Source organism: Elgaria multicarinata, chromosome 1, assembly GCF_023053635.1.
Source record: "Elgaria multicarinata webbii isolate HBS135686 ecotype San Diego chromosome 1, rElgMul1.1.pri, whole genome shotgun sequence".
NCBI lineage: Eukaryota > Metazoa > Chordata > Lepidosauria > Squamata > Anguidae > Elgaria > Elgaria multicarinata.
The window spans coordinates 40,718,757-40,738,733 of record NC_086171.1 but is presented as its reverse complement, the minus strand read 5'-3'; the positions used below and the strand labels follow the sequence as shown (position 1 = coordinate 40,738,733).

Here is a 19,977-nt window from a genome sequence, read left to right as displayed (position 1 = left end):
AAGCTGTCTTATTCCAGGACAAACCATGAGTTCATCAAGTCCATTTAATTTGACTTGATGGGGTTATCCAGAATCTCAGACAGAGATCTGAGGTCATCTGTTCTTGGAATGTTTGAACTCTGGGACTTCCTGCATGCAAAACAGGTCTTCTTCCTCTGAGTTTTTATGAAACGGCCACTGCCCTATGGCGAAGGAACAAGCACAACAAACATTCTCCTGAGTCTGACTGCACACAGGCGGGCTTCCTCAGCCAACACTGCTCTTGGCCAATGTTCTCCTTCCTAAGAGTGGCATCATGGAGCTTGGTTTGTAGGAAGTTTTTCTGGAGGCCTGGCCAAAGAACGGCTTTAGGTGGGCGTGCGGCAAGCTGGTACACAGGGCAATTAGAAATGTACCCAGACATGCCGTCCAGGCCAGAATATCTTGTTAAAATGTGATGAAATTCCATCATTGGGCAAGGACGGCCACTTCTTGGAGAAAACTCTGGAAGACTTGGGCGTCGGTCTGGACTTCTCAGAAAAGTGCCGTGGTGGAGCCGACATCTGCGTTGATCAGTGGAAGCTAGTTTTTTATGCGACTCATATATGTGAGGGGAAAGACCATGGTCTCAGGACAGGAAGGACAGTGTGATAAAAGCTACGCTGGCCTTCGACTAGCTTCTATAGGATTGGGGGAAGGGGCGCAGATAGGTGCCCAATAAACAAAGCAAACAGATAGAAAAGAAGATAGAAGCTCTCATAGTTGGAGAAATTCAGAACGTACCATTTTTGGTTGTACAGTCCTGTACACATTGCAATGGGAGAAAGTCCCATTGAGTTGAGTGGGCCTTACTTCTGTAGACACACACAAAATTGCACTGTTAGTTTCACTTGCCCCAAGTCCAAACTTTTACCTAAGGCCACAACACTTAAGAAATAAATTGCTTAGAAACTGATTCTTAATCTATTTAAAGCTTAACAGACTTTTTTTTAAAAAAAGAAATGCCCCCACTGTTCGGTCAGCAGTTTACTTTGGGGTGGGGATAATGTATATGTAGCAAAACTGCTTTTATTAAACTGCTTAAAAGAAGAATCTTCCCATTTCCTCTACAGAAATTCTGAGGGCTCTTTTTTTAACCTGTATGCAAATTTAACTGATAAAACAATTTAAAAAAATAAGATTAACTCACTAAGATTGCTTGCTATGATCATGTCACAGCCATACTTATTAAAGGTTTTGGTCCCTGACCTACTTTTCACCTGGTTACCTGAAAAGTCTCAGGGGAAAAGAAGATGCATGCCCTGGGACTAAGGTCAGGCAAGGAGAGGGGGGTGCAGAGAGAGAGAGTGAGAGAGAGAGGTGCAGAGAGAGGGGGGTGCAGAGAGAGAGAGAGGGGGAAGCAGAGAGAGGGGGAAGCAGAGAGGGGGGGGTGCAGAGAGAGAGGGGGGTGCAGAGAGAGGGGGGTGCAGAATGAGAGGGGGTGCAGAGAGAGAGGGGTGCAGAAAGAGAGAGGGGTGCAGCAAGAGAGAGATGGTCCTTCACAGGTATGCTAGTGGTGGTCCCATCCACCACTAGCATGCCCCTGAAGGACTATGGCCCTGACAGGAAAAAGGCCTCCCACCTCAGCCCCAATCCTTAGCATGTTTACTCAGAAATAAATCCCATTGATCTCAACAATAATGATTGCCAGTTTATTATGCTGAGGGCTGCAGCATAAATACGGTTTTTTTGATTTCATTTGGTCTTTGTGTTCAATTAAAGCACCATCACTTTCCCATAGTCTTTCTGATTTAGTATATGTGGAGACATGAAGGATTTTTCACAGAAAACCTTACACTGTTGAAATGCCCTTCCAGACTATCCCTCAGAGATGGCCTTTACTCTGAGGAAAGCTGAGGTGATCCCTTCCAAAGGCAGACTTTGGACACCGTTAAAGGCAGAAGAATGGGAGGCAAACAGATCTGACTCGTGAGGCAACAATCTACTGGAAAGTTCTCTTGCTCCACCTCCCATTGAAGCGAATGGCAGCTGCGCAAAAGCAAAGGACTGCTCTTACATAATCCCCATTTGCTTCAAAGGGGCTTATGCTGAGGATTCCCCAGTCAGCGTATTGCACAATCCCATTAATTAGTTTTTGGGGAGGCGATTTTGGATTTTTCCTCTACTCTCCAATAAGCAGGCCTGAGAAGTGTGCACCGCTGTGCTTGTGCGTTTGTGAATATGGCTTCATTTCGACAGGGAAGAGGCTGATGTCAAGCCCTCCCACCTGGGAAATATTCCTCATTTTCTCTCCTGCTCTGCTGTGGGAAAACTGATACATGCAATTAGGATTTGGTCTTTTAGGATGCTTACCAATGTCATCATAGAATAATAGAGTTGGAAAGAGCCTATACGGTCTCTTTTCATTGCAGGAATCCACCTTACAGCATTCCTGACAGATGGCTGTCCAGCTGCCTCTTCAATGCTTCTAGTGTGGGAGAACCCACAACCTCCCTAGGTCATTGGTTCCATTGTCGTACCGCTCTAACAGTGAGGAAGTTTTTCCTGATGTCCAGCCAGAATCTGGCTTCCTGTAACTTGAGCCCATTATTCTGTGTCCTGCACTCTGGGAGGATTGAGAAGAGATCCTGGCCCTCCTCTGTGTGACAACCTTTCAAGTCCTTGAAGAGTGCTGTCATGTCTCCTCTTAGTCTTCTCTTCTCCAGGCTAAAAATGCCAAGTTCTTTCAGTCTGTCCTCATAGGGCTATAGATTGGCTGTAGATTGAAACAGCAGCTGCCGCACCTGAGAAGAGTGCTTACTGCCGTTTCCCCCAACCTGGTGCCCACCAGATGTGTTGGACCACAACTCCCATCATTCCCAGGCAGCATACAGCCATCGAGACTAAAAGCCACAGATGGATTCCTCTCCATCAGCCCACGTAAAGAATGGAGAGAAAGAGGAAGACCGATGCTGAAACAACACTGGAGTCACAGTATTTTACAAAACGAAGCCAGGGAGAAGATGAACTCACCCCATAGGAGAGAAAACCATGGCAACTGCTGTTTTGATGTATGTTTATATGGAGTGTGTGTGTGTGTGTGTTTGGGGGGGGGAGATCTCTGCTTAACTTTCATTGAAGATTTTGGGGGAGCGGGGGACACTTCCACACTGGCTGGTTTAGATTAGGAGGTATGTTGGGAAATCAGAAAAATAACAACGAAGTGTCTCCGAATGAGGTGAATCATGACCTCATGCAGCATTCCCTGAAGAGATGGCTGCTGTTTATAATAAAATACGGAGTACGCTGTTAAAACTCACAAAGAGGCGCCGAATATTTTCTGTGTGCAGCTGGCAACATTTAGAAAGGTCAATCAGGCCAGAGCATGCATCGTGGGACCAAGGAAACCTAAGTTCAAATCCCCGCTCAAGACTTAAGGTGAAGGAGGGATCTTGGACCCCTCTTGCAGAAGGTTGGCCACCAATTTAGATGGCTTTATAAGGGGGTTGGATAAATTCCTGGAGGAGAAGGCTATCCATGGCTACTAGCCCTGATGGCTATGTGCTAACTTCAGGAGCAGAGGCAGTAAGCCTACATACACCCGCTGCTGGGGAACATGGGTGGGTGGCTGTTGCAGCCATGTCCTGCTTGTGGGTCCCTGGTCGACAGCTGGTTAGCCACAGTGTGAACAGAATACTGGGTTGGATGGATCCTTGGCCTGATCCAGCAGGGCTCGTCTTACGTAGGTTCAATCCCCTGCATTTCCAGATAGGGCCGGGAATGTCCCCTGTTTGAAACCGTGGAGAGCAGATCGCCAGTCAATATGGATAATACTGAGCTAGATGGTCAAGGGTCAAGAACTTGGAATAAGGCACCTTTCCAGGTTCTCTCCCCACCCCCATCCCACCCCATTTAAAAATCTGTATCTATATCTATAAAACGCTTAGGTATGTTTCCGTACAGGCTTCAGCTGATACAGGTTGCTAAGCAACAGTAACAACGTGTAACGTCAGCTGATACAGGTTGCTAAGCCCCTCGCCCGACTCTTCCGGGCTTTCCAAGGTAATCTTACCCCCCTTTCTGCCTCTTCGCTCCCCCGCCCGCCCCACCGAAGGGGGCAGCGCCACGGTCCAGAACATGAGCGAGGCACGGCCGGGGCCCTTGGTGGCCAGGTGGGAGGATGTTCGCCTGCTGTGAGCCCAGGCCCCGACGTAATCTCATGCGAACTGGGCGGGCGGCCCAAGGCTGACAGGAACCCCAGGGAGAGGGGGACACCTGCTCCCCCTCCCCCCGACCTCCCTGCCCCCCAGGTCTGCCCGACGGCCTCCAAGCAGCCCCCGCCCCCGCGATGATATTTAATTAATAAACTTTAAGATATGCTACAACGGTGTATGTTACGCCGGTTACAGCTAGTAAATAAATAAATGGATCTGCTGCGTAAGGGGAGAGTCCATAGCTCAGTGACAGAGCACCTGCTTTGCAGCCAAGAAGTCCTAAGTTCCATCCCTGACATCTCCAGGTAGGGCAGGAAAACCTACCTGAAACCATGGAGAGCTGCTGCCAGTCCGTGTCGACAATGCTGGGCCAAACGGACCCATGGGCTGACTCAGTATAAGGGCAGTTTCCTATGTTCCTAACAGCAGAACTGAAATGTAATCTGATCTAAGAACATGGTAGTGTACACCTTATTGCTTGAGATCTACCTGACCGATATTCTAATTTTTGTTTTAAACTGAAGCTGGAGGAGGGGTGTAGACGTGCAGAAATTTTTTGAAAGGTTGAAGAAGTTCAAAGCTTGAGCTCTAATAGCAATTAATTTCCTCTGCTCCAAACAGGCAGTGGGGGGGGGGGGTGATGGACAGCTCTGCTTGGCAGGTCAGCGTGGCGCAAATAGAGGCCCTGGGTGTAGTCATAGGGTTCGAATGTCGCCACCAGCCCGGGGGGGGGGGGGGCGGAAAGAGAGTGGAAGAGGCCAATCGGGGCATGCGCTGGACGGGAGGGGCCATGCCGCATGCAAATTTCGGAGGGGGGAAATCATTACGCATGAGCAACATTTGCATCTAAGGTCCTCCTCTGGATGCCTACTCCGAGAGAGGCTTGGAGTGTGGCAACGAGGGACAGGGCCTTTTCGGTGGTGGCCCCCAGACTATGGAACGATCTCCCTGAAGAGGCTCGCCTGGTACCAACGCTGCTGTCTTTCCGGCGCCAGCTTAAGACTTTCCTCCTTGCCCAGGCATATGGCGGCACATCTTCATCACCCACATGTTTAGTTTCTTTTAACGGTTTTTTTAATGCTTTAAGTGTGTATGTTCTGTGTTTTAGAATTTTAAATTTTGTATACTCGTTTTTATCTTAACTTTAGAATTTCTGCAAACCGCCCAGAGAGCCCCGGCTATGGGAGCGGTATATAAGTGCAATAAATAAATAAAATAAATAAATAATTCATGAGACGCTCTGTGTTGAAGGTACTGAGGGGCAAAAAGGCGGGAAAGGAGCAAGAGTCCTAGCGTCCATGGCAACATGGGCTTTACACTGCCCTGTTTCTCTTCTATGTGATGTCGTTGCACTTGTGAGTTGCGGCCACCTCTTCCTCCAACTCCCAATGATGCAAGGTGGGATAGCCGTGATATTGTGCTAAGGTTGACATTGCAAGCAAGAGTGGGGCAAGAGAGAGGGAGGGTGGGGTGGGAGCATGAGAACGGAGACTCCCACGTCTCTCACAGTGTCTAGTGAAGTCCTGAGCATGAATCCCACACACAGCAGACGGAGGAAGGCGCTGTTCGCTTTGTGGTTGTTTCGGTTGCCAAGCAAAGGTGTGGAGGCTTACTGGTGTGAAGTGAAAAATCATATTTAACATCCATTCACCACGATCCAGAGGTTTCCACGGCACATGGGAGGCTCCACCGCTGACTACCATTTGCCAGGCGTTCAACTCAACAACGCTGCCGTGACTTCGGACACCATCTCTCTCTAATCATGTTAATCTCCAAAGCTTCCCCTGTTGATACCTGTTCCGCCAAGCTGATGCTAAAAAGGCACAAGGCAGCCCAGGTTGAAACCTTTTTTCAGGTCCTCCACAGAATAAAATAAGGATGGGGAGGTGAGCCAAATAATTAAGAAACCCCTGGTGCACGCTGAAAGCATTTAGCCTCGAAAAACGAACGCAAGGAATTTGCAGCCTTTGTAAAGAAAGCCCTCGGCTCTTGAACGAATCCTCACATCCAAATTGTTCTCAGATGGTTCCAAAGCGGTCCCTGTCTCCACCCGTCATCTTTCCTAAAACGTTAATCCTCAACTCACACCCCGCGAGCCAACAAAAGCCTTATTGGGTCATTGGACACCACTCCAGCTGTTTGGGAGCCGGCGAATGCGCTGAACATCGTTGGATCACGTTCAGCACAAGCTGCTGCAAGTGTCCCATCCAGCTTGGAGGGCCGTCACACCCTGGAGGACAGGCGTGGAAACCGAAGGAGGCATTTTAGCTTCCATCAACAGACAAGCGTCACTTTGGTGCGGCGAGTGGAGGGACGGAGTTTTCTTGGCCTCAGAATTTTCCAAGTTGGGTTAAGCGGGCCACAGTTCAGCCTTTTAATCACTGCACCACAAAGAGGTCTGCTCGACAATGGAAGCACAGTCATAGAAATGTGTGAAGCTACCCTAGATTGAGTCAGAAGCACAGTATTGTCTACCTGTCAGTGGTTCTCTAGGGCAGCTTTCACCATCCAGGTGCCTTCCAGATGCTTTGGACTCCAACTCCCAGAATTCCTGACTATTGGGTATACTGTCTGAGGCTGATAGGAGTTGTTGTTGTTATTATTATTTACATTTGTATACTGCCCCATAGCCGAGGCTCTCTGGGCAGTTTACATAGGATAAAAACACTTAAAAACAATACACAAAAATTTAAAGTCACAAAAACATACAATTTAAAACCACAAAAACATACAAACCCCCCAGCTAATTACATATTGCTAAATGCCTGGGAGAAGAGAAACGTCTTGACCTGGCGCCAAAAAGATAACAATGTTGGCGCCAGGCAGGACTCGTCAGGAAGATTGTTACATGCTTAGGGGGCCAACACAGAAAAGGTCTTCTCTCTTGAAGTCCAAAACATCTGGAGGGCTCCAGGTTGGGAAAAGCTGCTCCAGGGATCTCAGGTAAAGCGGTCTTTCCCATCAACTAGAGGCGCTCGATCAGCACGTTTATAACATGCATCCAATCTCTTCCTAGGGCCTACTGCATTGCGGAGGCTGATCTATGAGGGACTCACAGCAATACACTGGCCCAAGATGCATCTCTTGGTGGTTTCTTCTTCTTCTTCTTCTTCTTCTTCTTCTTCTTCTTCTTCTTCTTCTTCTTCTTCTTCTTCTTCTTCCCAAAACTTTTTTTTAATTGCATTTATATCCCACCTTTTTTTCCCTCCTTAAGGAACCCAAGACAGCGTACATAATCCTCTTTCTCTCCATTTTATCCTTACAACAACCCTGTAAGGCCGGCTGGGCTGAGAGGCTGTGACTGGCCCAAACTCACCCCAGTGAGCTTCCATGGCCGAGTGGGGACTAGAACCCGGATCTCCCGACTTCCAGTCTGACACTCTAACCACTACACCACACTGCCTCTCAATCCATAAAGGCAAAACAAGACACATTTCCTTCCTTCATAAAGCTAATGTGAACCTGGCAGCTTCTGCAGCAGAAAAACAGAGGCGAGCGGACAGCCTCTGCTCATCCTTCCCCTGCAATATCCCGGTCCGTCTGCCTCTGGCACAGGAAGTAAGCCTGGCTCCGGGAAGAGGGCAAGGGAGGAAACATTTTTTAAAGGCAAATCAGCAACGGCAGGAGGGGTGAAGCATCCCTCCTTCCCACCGGTTCTCCTGTGCAAGTGTCTCCTGTGCCAAAGTCCCCTCTTCTCTTGGCAAATGAGAGACTGGGAACTCATGTTTGTCAAAGTACTGTCCGAAGGCTAAAACCATTTGCACCTGATCTGCTAAAAACACCTTTGGCTCCAATACAACAGATGACCCAAGCAAGCAAGCCAAGCCATCATCCAGTACCCCGAGGGTATGATCAGATTTCAGTTAATATTATGCTTCTCACACTCTAGTTCCAAGGTAAGTGCAACTCTGCAGCCAAGAACAAATTTTAGGCACTTTTGAGTTGCACAACACACAGTCCGATACTGCAGAAGGGGATTCCTGGAGCTGCTACTCACCTGTTTGCTAGAATGGACGTGGTTCTTGTTCCGGTTGCTGTCCAAGAGACCCCCGCATTTGCCCAAGGCTGCGAGATCTTTCATAATAGAGTTGAGAGCCTCTTCTTCATCTGCAAAAGAAAGAAAACACATGAGTCCTTTGCAGCCTTTTCGACAGAGGATTGCCTTGTCTGGATTCCTCCAAGGCTTGTGCATTACACTCCACAGCACTCTGAAGTGATGCTGCCTCGGCTCAAGGTTGGTTATTGGTCAAAAGACCATTCATAGGAAGCAGCGGATGGAGGAGCCACCTCTATGAAACAAACTATGGAAAGATTCATCATGGGCAGAAAGGAAGTCCCTATGGCTGACCTGTAAGTGGAATGAACTCTGCACATATATAGAAAAAAATGTATTTAATTAGAATGCATCACACTATTTACACCCAATGCGGAGCCCTCGGATGTCATAGCACATAGGAGTGTCATGTCTAACCTTACTGCCCGTTTTGGGAGAAGATGTTTCAGGTAATCAATCAGAATCGGATTCAGAACTAGAAGACGCAGCGCCGGATACCAGCCAGCCTGTACCAGTGGGGGAGGAAGCTCTCACGGGCGATTCCCCAGCTGGAAGTCAGCCCTCTCCAGAGCTTATCTCCTCAAGGCCAAATCCTACACACTCAGTGAGAAGTGAGCTTTCTTCCAGAGGAGAGTGTCCCGACAAGCTAGCTGATGCTAGGGTCCGCCAGAAGCTCAAACGCACGGAGCGGAAGGAAGGTGTGAGAAAGTTGGTCCAACTAGGATTGCGCCAGAACCTGCATCCGCACCAGGCTCTTCGAAGTTATGGGCGTTTGAGAAGTAGTTTCCTATTCTTCTTGAACAGACAACTGTCTTGCTTAGTTTGCATAGTTTTGCCTAGGGAGACGTTTCCAAGAGGTTAGACTCTATTCAGGTAGAAGAGACGTTTGTTGCTGAATAAAAACTTTGCGGATTACTTAGCAAGCCTCGTCATTTGCCTCCCATCGAAAGCAGGAGTGTTCTGAGAAACACGACAAGGGGCACCTCCAATGGTGCCCATGAAACTCTACCCTCCCTGACTCCTTCAATAACAAATTATTTTAAGTAAAAACTTGGAGAATATTAGGGCAGTCTTCTTTCTCTCCCTTTCTAGCCTCTAGCCTTGTTTTTTCTCTCCCCTGTGCCCACATGGGATGAGACTAGCCACATCATCCCCCCTCAGTCCTCCCGCTAATATCCCATTAGCCATCACTGCCGAAAACCTATCCCACTGGCTGGATTAGAGCAGCAGCCATAGCTTTGACCGCTCTTGCCTTGCAACTCTGTGGCTGATGAAATAACTAACCGTGCCCTCCACACAACACAATAGCCAATGATGGTTCAAATAGCCAACTCTGCACAGTGTTGGTTATTTCCATTGATTATTTCGGCCAAATAACCAACCATTGGTTAAGAAACTCCCTCCATGCAACAGGATAACCCATGGTGGGTTAAAACAGCCAACTGTCGACTATTTAAACCATCATTGGTTATCGTGGTGTCTGGACTCAGTCATTTTGTGGTGATGCCCACAGCAGTTTTTCAAATTTCTAAATGTTCCCCCCAAAAGTTGGGGACCCTGAATTACCCAGGTGTGTGTGTATGTGTTTAAATGTATTCAAAATTACTTTTATTGCATTTTTAAAAAAATCTATTACATTATGTCTGGGTGGCAAACTAGGAAATCTACAGATTTCCCAGAAAATTCCGGAGATTGTGTTTGAAGATAAAAGCAGGAAAATGGGGATTTCCCACTATGATGATGGTTTGTTAAGGAAGAAGACGTCTGTTGGTATGAAATCGAAGTGGAACTACTCCAGTGAGGCCAGGAATTTATTATTTATTTTTGTATACTGCTTTCCAATAAAATTATCAAAGCAGTCAGCATAACAACATCATAACAATAAAAAAAAATCAGTGCTCTACAATAAAACTAAAGGTGCATCGGCTGAGTCATAACTCAGGGAAAGCCTGCATGAAGAGGTGGGTCTTTTAAGCAGGTGTCTAAAGGTCAAAACCGTAGATGTCTATCTCCTGTTAATGGGGAGCATGTTCCAGAGGGCAAGTGCAACGAACACTAAATGCAAACATCAAGAGCAAGAGGTATCCTCATCCTTTGGAGGGATCGGACAGGGATATAAAGGGTGAGGTGATCCCTGAGGAATATTCCCTTCCCTTAGTCACCAGAATGGGGCAGCAAAGTCCTCTCCTTGTGGGAGATAAGCAACCCTGATTATACTGTCACAGTTTCCTCACCAAAGAGAAAGGGAATTTCCCCACCAATGAAAGAGGCAGCTTTGCCAGTGTAAACATACATGTTTCTTTTGTACATGGAAGCCCCGTCTCTCCTCCGCCCACTACTACTACACACACATGTGCGCGCACACACACACACACATTCATTACGTCACCTAGAAAACAGTGTTTACAAAGAGCTACCTTTTATTTAGTCAAATCATGGGGATACCTAACCCAGTTTCAGATCCTCTGACTTTCCCCACGCCACTACCTGAGACTGTTTTTAACCAGATATATCATAAGTTGAATCTGGGGCTTTATGTAGCCAGTGTAGGGATAAGAATATAAGAAGTGCCCTGATGCTGGATCAGACCAAGGGTCCATCTAGTCCAGCACTCTGTTCACACAGGGGCCAACCAGGCATCAGCCAGGGATGAACAAGCAGAACATGGTGCAACAGCACCCTCCCACCCATGTTCCCCAGCAACTGGTGCACACAGGCTTATTGGCTTGAATACTGGAGATAGCACACAACCATTGGGGCTAGTAGTCATTGATAGCCTTTGCCTCCAGGAACTTATCTAACCCCCTTTTAAAGCCATCCAGATTGGTGGCCATCACGACATCTTGTGGTAGTGAGTTCCGTAACTTAACTATGCGCTGTGTGAAGAAGTCCTTCCTTTTATTTGTCCTGGATCTCCCACCAATCAGCTTCACAGGATGACCCCGGTTTCTAGTATTTTGAGAGAGGGAGAAAAACGTCTCCCTATCCACATTCTCCATACCATGCATAATTTTGTACAACTCTATCATGTCTCCCCTTAGCCTCCTTTTTTTCCAAGCTAAACAATCCCAGTTGATGTCACCTTCCCTTGTAGGGGAGATGCTCCAGCCCCATAATTATTTTACTTGCCCTTTTCTACACTTTTTACAGCTCTATAATATCCTTTTTTAGGTGTGGTGACCAGAACTGTACACAGTATTCTAAGTGTGGTCGCACCATAGATTTGTATAAGGGCAGTATGATATTGGCCATTTTATTCTCAATTCCTTTTCTTATAATGCCTAACGTGGAGTTTGCCTTCTTTACAGTGGCCGCACACTGGGTGGACATTTTCATCGAGCTGTCCACCACAACCCCGAGATCTCTCTCTTGTTTGGTCACCACTAGCTCAGATGCCATTAGGTTACACTTGAAGTTGAGTTTTTTTGCCCCAACGTGCATCACCTTATACTTGCTTACATTGAACCGCATTTGCCATTTGGACGCCCACTCTCCCAGCTTGGAGAGATCCCTTTGGAGCTCTTCACAATCCCTTTGTGTTTTAAAAACCTTAAATAATTTGGTGTGGTCAGCAAACTTGGCCACTTCACTGCTCACTCCTAATTCCAGATCGTTTATGAACAAGTTGAAAAGAATTTGTCCCAATACCGATCCCTGTGGGACCCCACTATTTACTTCCCTCCATCAGGAGAATTGACCATTTATTCCTACTCTCTGCTTCAGGGATGCGTGAGGATTTTGTTTGATCCTCATTTTTTAAAGAAGCCCACCTGATTCACACTTCCCAGACTAATAGGCAGATTTGGAACACAGCCTTCCATTTTTGTATTTCTCTGGATTTTGCAATGCAGTTCTCGGCTCAATAAATGTATGAAAATGCATATATTAGGTTAAAACACCAGCAAAAGTATATTTAAAAATAATTCATGTTTCTGTTTTTAAAATAATGTCCATCCCTACTGCGGAATATGAATTCTACCACTAAACACGGGCACTTTCACCCAAAATCATTCCAATTCTGAAACGGGGGAAAAAAAGACACCCAATTCTGCCATTAAAACTTTATTTATTTATTTGAGTTATGCCCCCCTCCACCTTTCTACCAAAAAATTGCACTGAAGGAGGCTTAGGAAACATTTTAAAATAGCTTAAAAGAATAAAACACATTAAAATACAATAAAAACGTAACAGTTGCGGAATAAAAACCACACCCATACGACAGATCCACTAAAAGGCCACTTACAAGCTAAAGGCCTTCTTGAATAAAGCGGTCTGTCGGCCAGCAGAAAGAAAGCAAAAAGACAGCAAATCTAGCCTCCCTTGGGAGGCAGTTCTGCAGCCTTGGAGCAGCCAGCGAAAAGGCCCTGTATTGTATTGTTAGACAAAGGTTCCAGAAAGATGGTTTGTCACACCAGACGGACGATTTGTAGTGCCAAGAATCATCATGAACACCTTGCTTAAAGACCTGCACACCCAAGATGGACACCCCCAGCAGCTTGAAGAAGCTGCTGGGTGTCCATCTTGGGTGTGCAGGTATTGCCACCAAACATGTGTCTGATGGTGTCTCACATGAAAGGCCACTCCAGAAAATCTTAAGAACCGAGCAGGCTTGTATGAGAGTAGGCATTCTTTTGGGTAGCCTGGTCCCGAGCCACATATAAGGCTTTATCGGTCATAACCATCACTTTCAATTCTGCCTGGAAACAGACCAATAGCTGCTGTAACAAGGGAATCACGCACTCCCTGTAATCAGCCCTGATTAACAGTCTGGCCACATAATTCTAGACCAAATGAAGTTTCTGAACAATTTTCAAAGGCGGCCCCCATGTGGAGTGCATTACAGCGGTCCAAATGGGTATAACTAAAGCATGTGTGATTGTGGCCAGGTCAGACGTCTTTAGGCATAGGCACAGATGTGCATTTTTCTACTTATTCTGTGTAACTAATTCTGATTCCAAATTGTAGGTTTGCAAAGAATTTGAACCTGAGTGGCAAGAAATGGGAAATTGTAGGAGGACAGGGCACAGCATTTGAGGGATAAGTCAAGACCAGGGACAAGGGAACTGTAGCAAGCGGTGAGACATGAGGGCATCAAAGGGCCCTTATCGCTTGATTACTACATAGCCTTGGACTACCCTTCCCTAGTGCCTGAAAGTTTGTGTGTAAGGGCTAGAAACAATTACTAAAATAGATGAAAGCTGTCACTCAGGATGCAAAGTTCTTCACAACCTACCCAATCCAACATATGCAATAATCCCCCAAACATTTGATATATCATGCAGACCCTAAAATGCTGTCATAGACAATGTATAAAAGTATGAACTCTGAGGGAGGCTCGGAAGACCGCAACAAAGGGAGAGGGCTTTCTTAGTGGTGGCCCCCAATTATGGAAGGGTCTCCCTGACGAGACCTGCCTGGCACCAACATTGCTATCTTTTCAGCTCCAGGTCAAGACGTTTCTCTTTTCCAAGGCACTTAGCAATATGTGATGAGCTTAATTGATCCCAGATATGTTTTTAGGTTCAGCTGACAGCTTACAGTTCTTCATAGTTGTCTTTTTGTGTATACTGTATGTTTTCATGGTTTTAAATTTTGTATAGCGGTTTTAATTGTTTTAATCTTATATTAACTGCCCAGAGAGCTTCGGCTACAGGGTGATGTAGAAATGTAATAAATAATAAAATCATCATCATCATCTAATGAAGAGTGGAAACAGGTGCAACATTTAAAGAGAGGTCACAACAGATTCTGCACCCACAGTGCAAGCTTCACTTCCTCCTGGCTCCAGAATCCGCATGAGAGACATAAGAACCTAAGAAGAGCCATGCTGGATCAGACCAAGGGTCCATCTAGTCCAGCATTCCGTTCACACAGTGGCCAAACAACTGTGAACCAAAAATCCACAAGTAGGACATGGTGCATCAGCACCCTCCCTCCCATGTTCCCCAGCAACTGGTGCACACAGGCTTACTGCCTTGGATACTGGAGGTAGCACATAGCCATCAGGGCTAGTAGCCATGGATAGCCTTCTCCTCCAGGAATTTATCCAACCCCCTTTTAAAGCCATCCAAATTGGTGGCCATCACTACATCCTGTTGTAGTGAGTTCCATAATTTAACTAGGCGCTGTGTGAAGAAGCACTTCCTTTTATTTGTCCTGGATCTCCCACCAATCAGCTTCATGTGATGACCCCCACTGGGTTCTAGTATTTTGAGAGAGGAAGAAAAATGTCTCCCTATCCACATTCTCCATACCATGCATAATTTTGTACACCTCTATCACGGATTCTATCGGTTTGAATGCTGGTCCAGTCGTCAATTTTGTCCCTCTCTACGTGCTTCATGTATGCTGCCTACTTTTGATTTCTTTGATTTAAAGTGTCATGAAAATGTTTGTGTATTCGTAAGTGCATCTTCCATCTTATCAGCCAGAAACCTTTTCGTGAACCGCCCAGAGAGCTTCAGCTATTGGCAGTATAGAAATGCAGTAAACAAAATAAAAATAAATAAGTAAATAAATAAATAACAGCTGCAAAGCCACTCTTGGTATTATGGGGGAGGGAAAGACGTCTCTGTGATGCCACAAATACTAGCCAATTGGTGCCATGAAAAGCCAGATTTTGCTGCAAACTTGCACTAGTAGTTTTTTTCAGAGTGCGATTCTGGAGAGAGAAAGGTATGGCTGTACTAAATACAAGGAAAGAGCCTCCATATTCACCCAGTTGCTCTAGCAGTATTATGCTGGTCTTGACCCAAAGCTTCTTAGAGATAATAACTCCCTTAAACAATCTGTAAATGTATGAACCTGAGCATTTCTCCTCATCAGTCCTGCAGGGTGAGCTAAGAGGTCTTACACCCCTGCCTGGCACTTGCATTCCAAAAGCATTCGAGTTTTCAGGAAACCCCTTCCTCACAGAATCATAGAATAGCAGAGTTAGAAGGGTCCTACAAGGCCATCAAGTCCAACCCCCTGCTCAATGCAGGAATCCACCCTAAAGCATCCCTGACAGATGCTTGTCCAGCTGCCTCTTGAAGGCCTCTAGTGTGGGAGAGCCCACAACCTCCCTAGGTAACTGATTCCATTGTCGTACTGCTCTAACAGTCAGGAAGTTTCTCCTGATGTCCAGCTGGAATCTGGCTTCCTTTAACTTAAGCCCGTTATTCCGTGTCCTGCACTCTAGGAGGATCGAGAAGAGATCCTGGCCCTCCTCCGTGTGACAACCTTTTAAGTATTTAAAGACTGCTATCATGTCTCCCCTCCATCTTCTCTTCTCCAGGCTAAACATGCCCAGTTCTTTCAGTATCTCTTCACAGGGCTTTGTTTCCAGACCCCTGATCATCCTGGTTGCCCTCCTCTGAACACGCTCCAGCTTGTCTGCGTCCTTCTTGAATTGTGGAGCCCAGAACTGGACGCAATACTCTAGATGAGCCCTAACCAGGGCTCCTCCTCGGCTCTGCAAACATAAATAGAAAGCAAGATGCTTCTTCAGATAGTCCTGTGTGTTTGCGTTAATCTGTGTCCATGTGCGTTGTAAACAAGAAACCTTGTTCGCTCAGCATCGATGGATGAATTCTCCATTCCCAGCTCCTATAAAACCAAAATGTGTTCGGAGAGGCAGCTGCAATCCAGATCAAAAGAGCTGACCTCACTGCTTGCAAAGCTGTTGTTCATGCTGCCCTGTTTACCAAAGCTCTTGCGCAGGAGTTGACGTTTCCCAGTTGGCGTTAATCACAGCTCTTCTCGGGATCCCCACCCCACCCCCCAAAACGGCTTCCCTACAAGGGCGGGGTGTGCTAGTTCAATCAAGGCCCAAAACAAGGCCTTGTAACTCTGGGATGATGATCAGGTTTGAACACGACGCCTCCAGAGAATCGCCTTGTAGAACACTACAAGAGCACGTTGCACTGTTCTTTGCGTCTGTGCCTCGAAAACTCTTTCCAGGACTTGAGGAAAGAGCTCGGCTGGTCTTTCGTAACAAATGGCTTGCAAGGAACAGACATTCTTCGACCAGCAAACTTAGCAGAAAAGCAGCATGTTTGCTGGAGCCTCTGAAATAACTTGGAAGAACAAAAGAGCAACATCTTACCCAAGGCATGCACAATGGTGCAACAGGGAATGTGCAGCGCTGGTCAAAAAAACAGAAGACGAGTCTTCCTCAATTCTAGAAAAACTTTCCTGGAACAGTAGCGGGTACAAAAGCAGATTCAAGGCAGATGAAGGCATGAAAGCTGAAGGGAGCTACATGTGGACGGATGATGAAAGTGAGGGCACTGGGAGGAAATTTGGGCAAGCAAGCACCCACATCAGCAAGCCAGAAGGTGGCACAACTGAAACGGACACAGCACAAGTCAGGGCTGTGTGCCTCTTGCATGCTGGAAAGATAAGTATTCAGTTACTTAAAACACACAGACAAATTTCTAGCCCTCGTGGTTACAGAGTTAAGATTGAAAATGTGTGGGAATGGCGGTGAAGAGCGCCCTTCCCCTCTCTGTTAAGAAATCCTGCCTCCACAGGCCTAGCGCAAATCTCTCCCCACAGAGAAGTGTTCAGCCCCTCTTACAGTGTGATGTAGCACAGCCCAGAATGAGAGTTTACATATTTCCTGGTAACTCTGCCGCAAAGATCATCTTCTTGGCTCGCCGCTCTGACCATGTTACTCCGCTTCTGAAATCTCTTCATTGGCTTCCAATTCACTTCAGAATCCAATATAAACTTCTCCTGTTAACCTTCAAAGCTTTCCACGGTCTAGCTCCTTCCTATCTCTCCTCTCTCATCTCACACTATTGCCCCGCTCGTGCTCTTCGCTCCTCTGATGCCATGCTTCTCGCCTGCCCAAGGGCCTCTACTTCCCTTGCTCAGCTTCGTCCATTTTCGTCTGCTGCCCCTTACGCCTGGAACGCTCTTCCAGAACATTTGAGAACTACAAGTTCAACCGCAGCTTTTAAAGCTCAACTAAAAACTTTTCTTTTTCCTAAAGCTTTTGATGTTGTGCAGACTTCTACTGTTAGTTTTACTCTACCCTGTGCCTGCTTACCCTACCCTGTGCCTGTTGGCATTCTCTTCCCCTCCTTATTGTTTTACTATGATTTTATTAGATTGTAAGCCTATGCGGCAGGGTCTTGCTATTTACTGTTTTACTCTGTACAGCACCATGTACATTGATGGTGCTATATAAATAACAATAATAATAATAATAATAATAATAATAATAATAATAATAATAATAATAATGTGAGCATAACGATCATGGGGCAGCATGGGAGGAATAGTGCAGGACTTACCTACCTCTGGCAGGTAAGTCCTGCTTGGGTTTGCTGCCTGTTCATCTGTTTGTGATACTCAAACCCCAAGGGCCGCTGAAGGAAACTCCCTCAGGGGTAGTTGTGGGGTACCTCAAGCCATTCCCTACTAAGGCTCTTCTGCACCTTCCCAACCCCCCAACCCAGCATGGCCACAAATAACCCCCTAAATCAGCCTTCCCCAACCTGGTGCCTTCAAGATATATTAGAGTACAACTCCCAGAATCCCGCAGTCCAACACATCTTGAAGGTACCAGGATGGGAGAGGCAACCCTAAGTACTGGAGGGGGGATTATTTGCATAATCTAATCAGGTGATGAAAAGGTGCTTTTTTCTTGCAACAGAATTTAAGATACGTGTGGTCTTCGGGCTATACCCATGCTATATAGTCAAGGGTGCAACTGGATTCAGGGGGTCAAAACCGCTTAAAGATGTTTTTATAAATATGGTAAGTTGTATATAAAATATTAAATAAATAAAACGTTCTCTCCAAAGGCCCAGTGTGAGACATCAAGTCAGTAAAAGCTGGGAAGGAAATTCAGAAACCAGGGAGAGTAGCTGGACATGTTTCTGGTTTGGGATGGCTCAACTCAGAAACAAGCATCGAATCAAGGACTAGGCATCTCCAAATTATCAGCCCCCCCCATTCCCCCTCCCGGCAGATTTACCCACAATATTCCAAAAGCATGGTACAAACAGCAAAGAGCAGGAGCAACTGAGGTACCTCTGCCCTAGTGCCTAAATCATAGAATCATAGAATCATAGAATAGCAGAGTTGGAAGGGGCCTACAAGACCATCGAGTCCAACCCCCTGCTCCATGCAGGAATCCATCCTAAAGCATCCCTGACAGATGGTTGTCCAGCTGCCTCTAGTGTGGGAGAGGCCTCTAGTGTGGGAGAGCCCACAACCTCCCTAGGTCACTGATTCCATTGTCGTACTGCTCTAACAGTCAGGAAGTTTTTCCTGATGTCCAGCTGGAATCTGGCTTCCTTTAACTTGAGCCCGTTATTCCGTGTCCTGCACTCTGGGAGGATCGAGAAGAGATCCTGGCCCTCCTCTGTGTGACAATCTTTTAAGTATTTGAAGAGTGCTATCATGTCTCCCCTCCATCTTCTCTTCTCCAGGCTAAACATGCCCAGTTCTTTCAGTCTCTCTTCATAGGGCTTTGTTTCCAGACCCCTGATCATCCTGGTTGCCCTCTTCTGAACACGCTCCAGCTTGTCTGCATCCTTCTTGAATTATGGAGCCCAGAACTGGACGCAATACTCTAGATGAGGCCTAACCAGGGCCGAATAGAGAGGAACCAGTACCTCACGTGATTTGGAAGCTATACTTCTATTAATGCAGCCCAAAATAGCATTGGCCTTTCTTGCAGCCATATCGCACTGTTGGCTCATATTCAGCTTGCAATCTACCACAATTCCAAGATCCTTCTCGTTTGTAGTATTGCTGAGCCAAGTATCCCCCATCTTGTAACTGAGCATCCATCTAAGAACAGAAAAATGCCCAAGCTGGGTCAGGCCCAGTGTCCATCTAGCCCATCATCCTCTTCCCAACAGTGGGTGCCAGAAAGCCTTCAATTAAGGCAAGGAAGTGATAGCTGTTCCCTGAGATTCCTTCCCAGCAACTTGTAAGCACAGATATACTACTCTTGAACATGGAGGCTTCCTTTATCTGCTGACAGACCTATCTCCTATGCCTTTGTTTGATCCCTTTTACAACCCATCTGAGGTAGCAGCTATCACCGCATCTAGTGGAGAAGGAACAGGCTTGCTTGATCAAATAAACCAAGCCACTTATGCCAGCAGAAGACAAAAGCAGGTGTTTGTGTGTGTAATCTCCTGTACTGTTAGACAAGTTGACCTTTGGAATATTCCTTTCCTAGCTCCAAATGTGGCAGTTATAAGAACATAAGAAGAGCCACGCTGGATCAGACCATGGGTCCATCTAGTCCGGCATTATGTTCACACAGTGGCCAATTAGCTGTCAACAGGAAACCCACACGCAGGACATGCGTGCAACAGCACGTTTTCTGCCCATGCTCCCCAACAACTGGTGTACAATGTATACGGATGCAACTCCACACAGCCCATACACACAAATTCTTCCAAACTGGTCTGCAGGTTAGAGATCCCCCATGCTTAGCCTGACTTAAGGAGAGGATCAACAGGAGGAAGGTTTTTTTGAAATCTCTCCTATACCCAATTATCCTCTCTCGCACACACACACGCACACACCACCCCCCACAATACCTGAACTTTAAGTTTTGTCCAAGAGGGGAGAGAATAAAAAACAGCCTTCAGCTGTCATTACGGGGAGCCTTTGCAGGTGGGGGAAAGTTTTCGGCAACCCCTCCTGCCTGACACTCCCCTGTGAACGCCCATTGCCCCCACACTAGCATTGTGAGGGAAACACTGGGGAAAACCTGTTTCTCTCACAATGTTGCAGTTC

At 46.5% G+C, this 19,977-nt stretch overlaps 1 protein-coding gene across 1 annotated transcript in view; it reads right to left on the bottom strand.

The window, feature by feature from the left end:
- LOC134398877 (mitogen-activated protein kinase kinase kinase 3-like) overlaps positions 1-19,977 on the bottom strand; it is a 71,590-nt gene that overhangs the window by 39,667 nt on the left and 11,946 nt on the right. Inside the window, exon 2 of the mRNA XM_063126488.1 lies at positions 8,170-8,279. Coding sequence (XP_062982558.1) covers positions 8,170-8,279 — 110 coding nt within the window. The remainder of the gene's footprint in view (positions 1-8,169; positions 8,280-19,977) is intronic.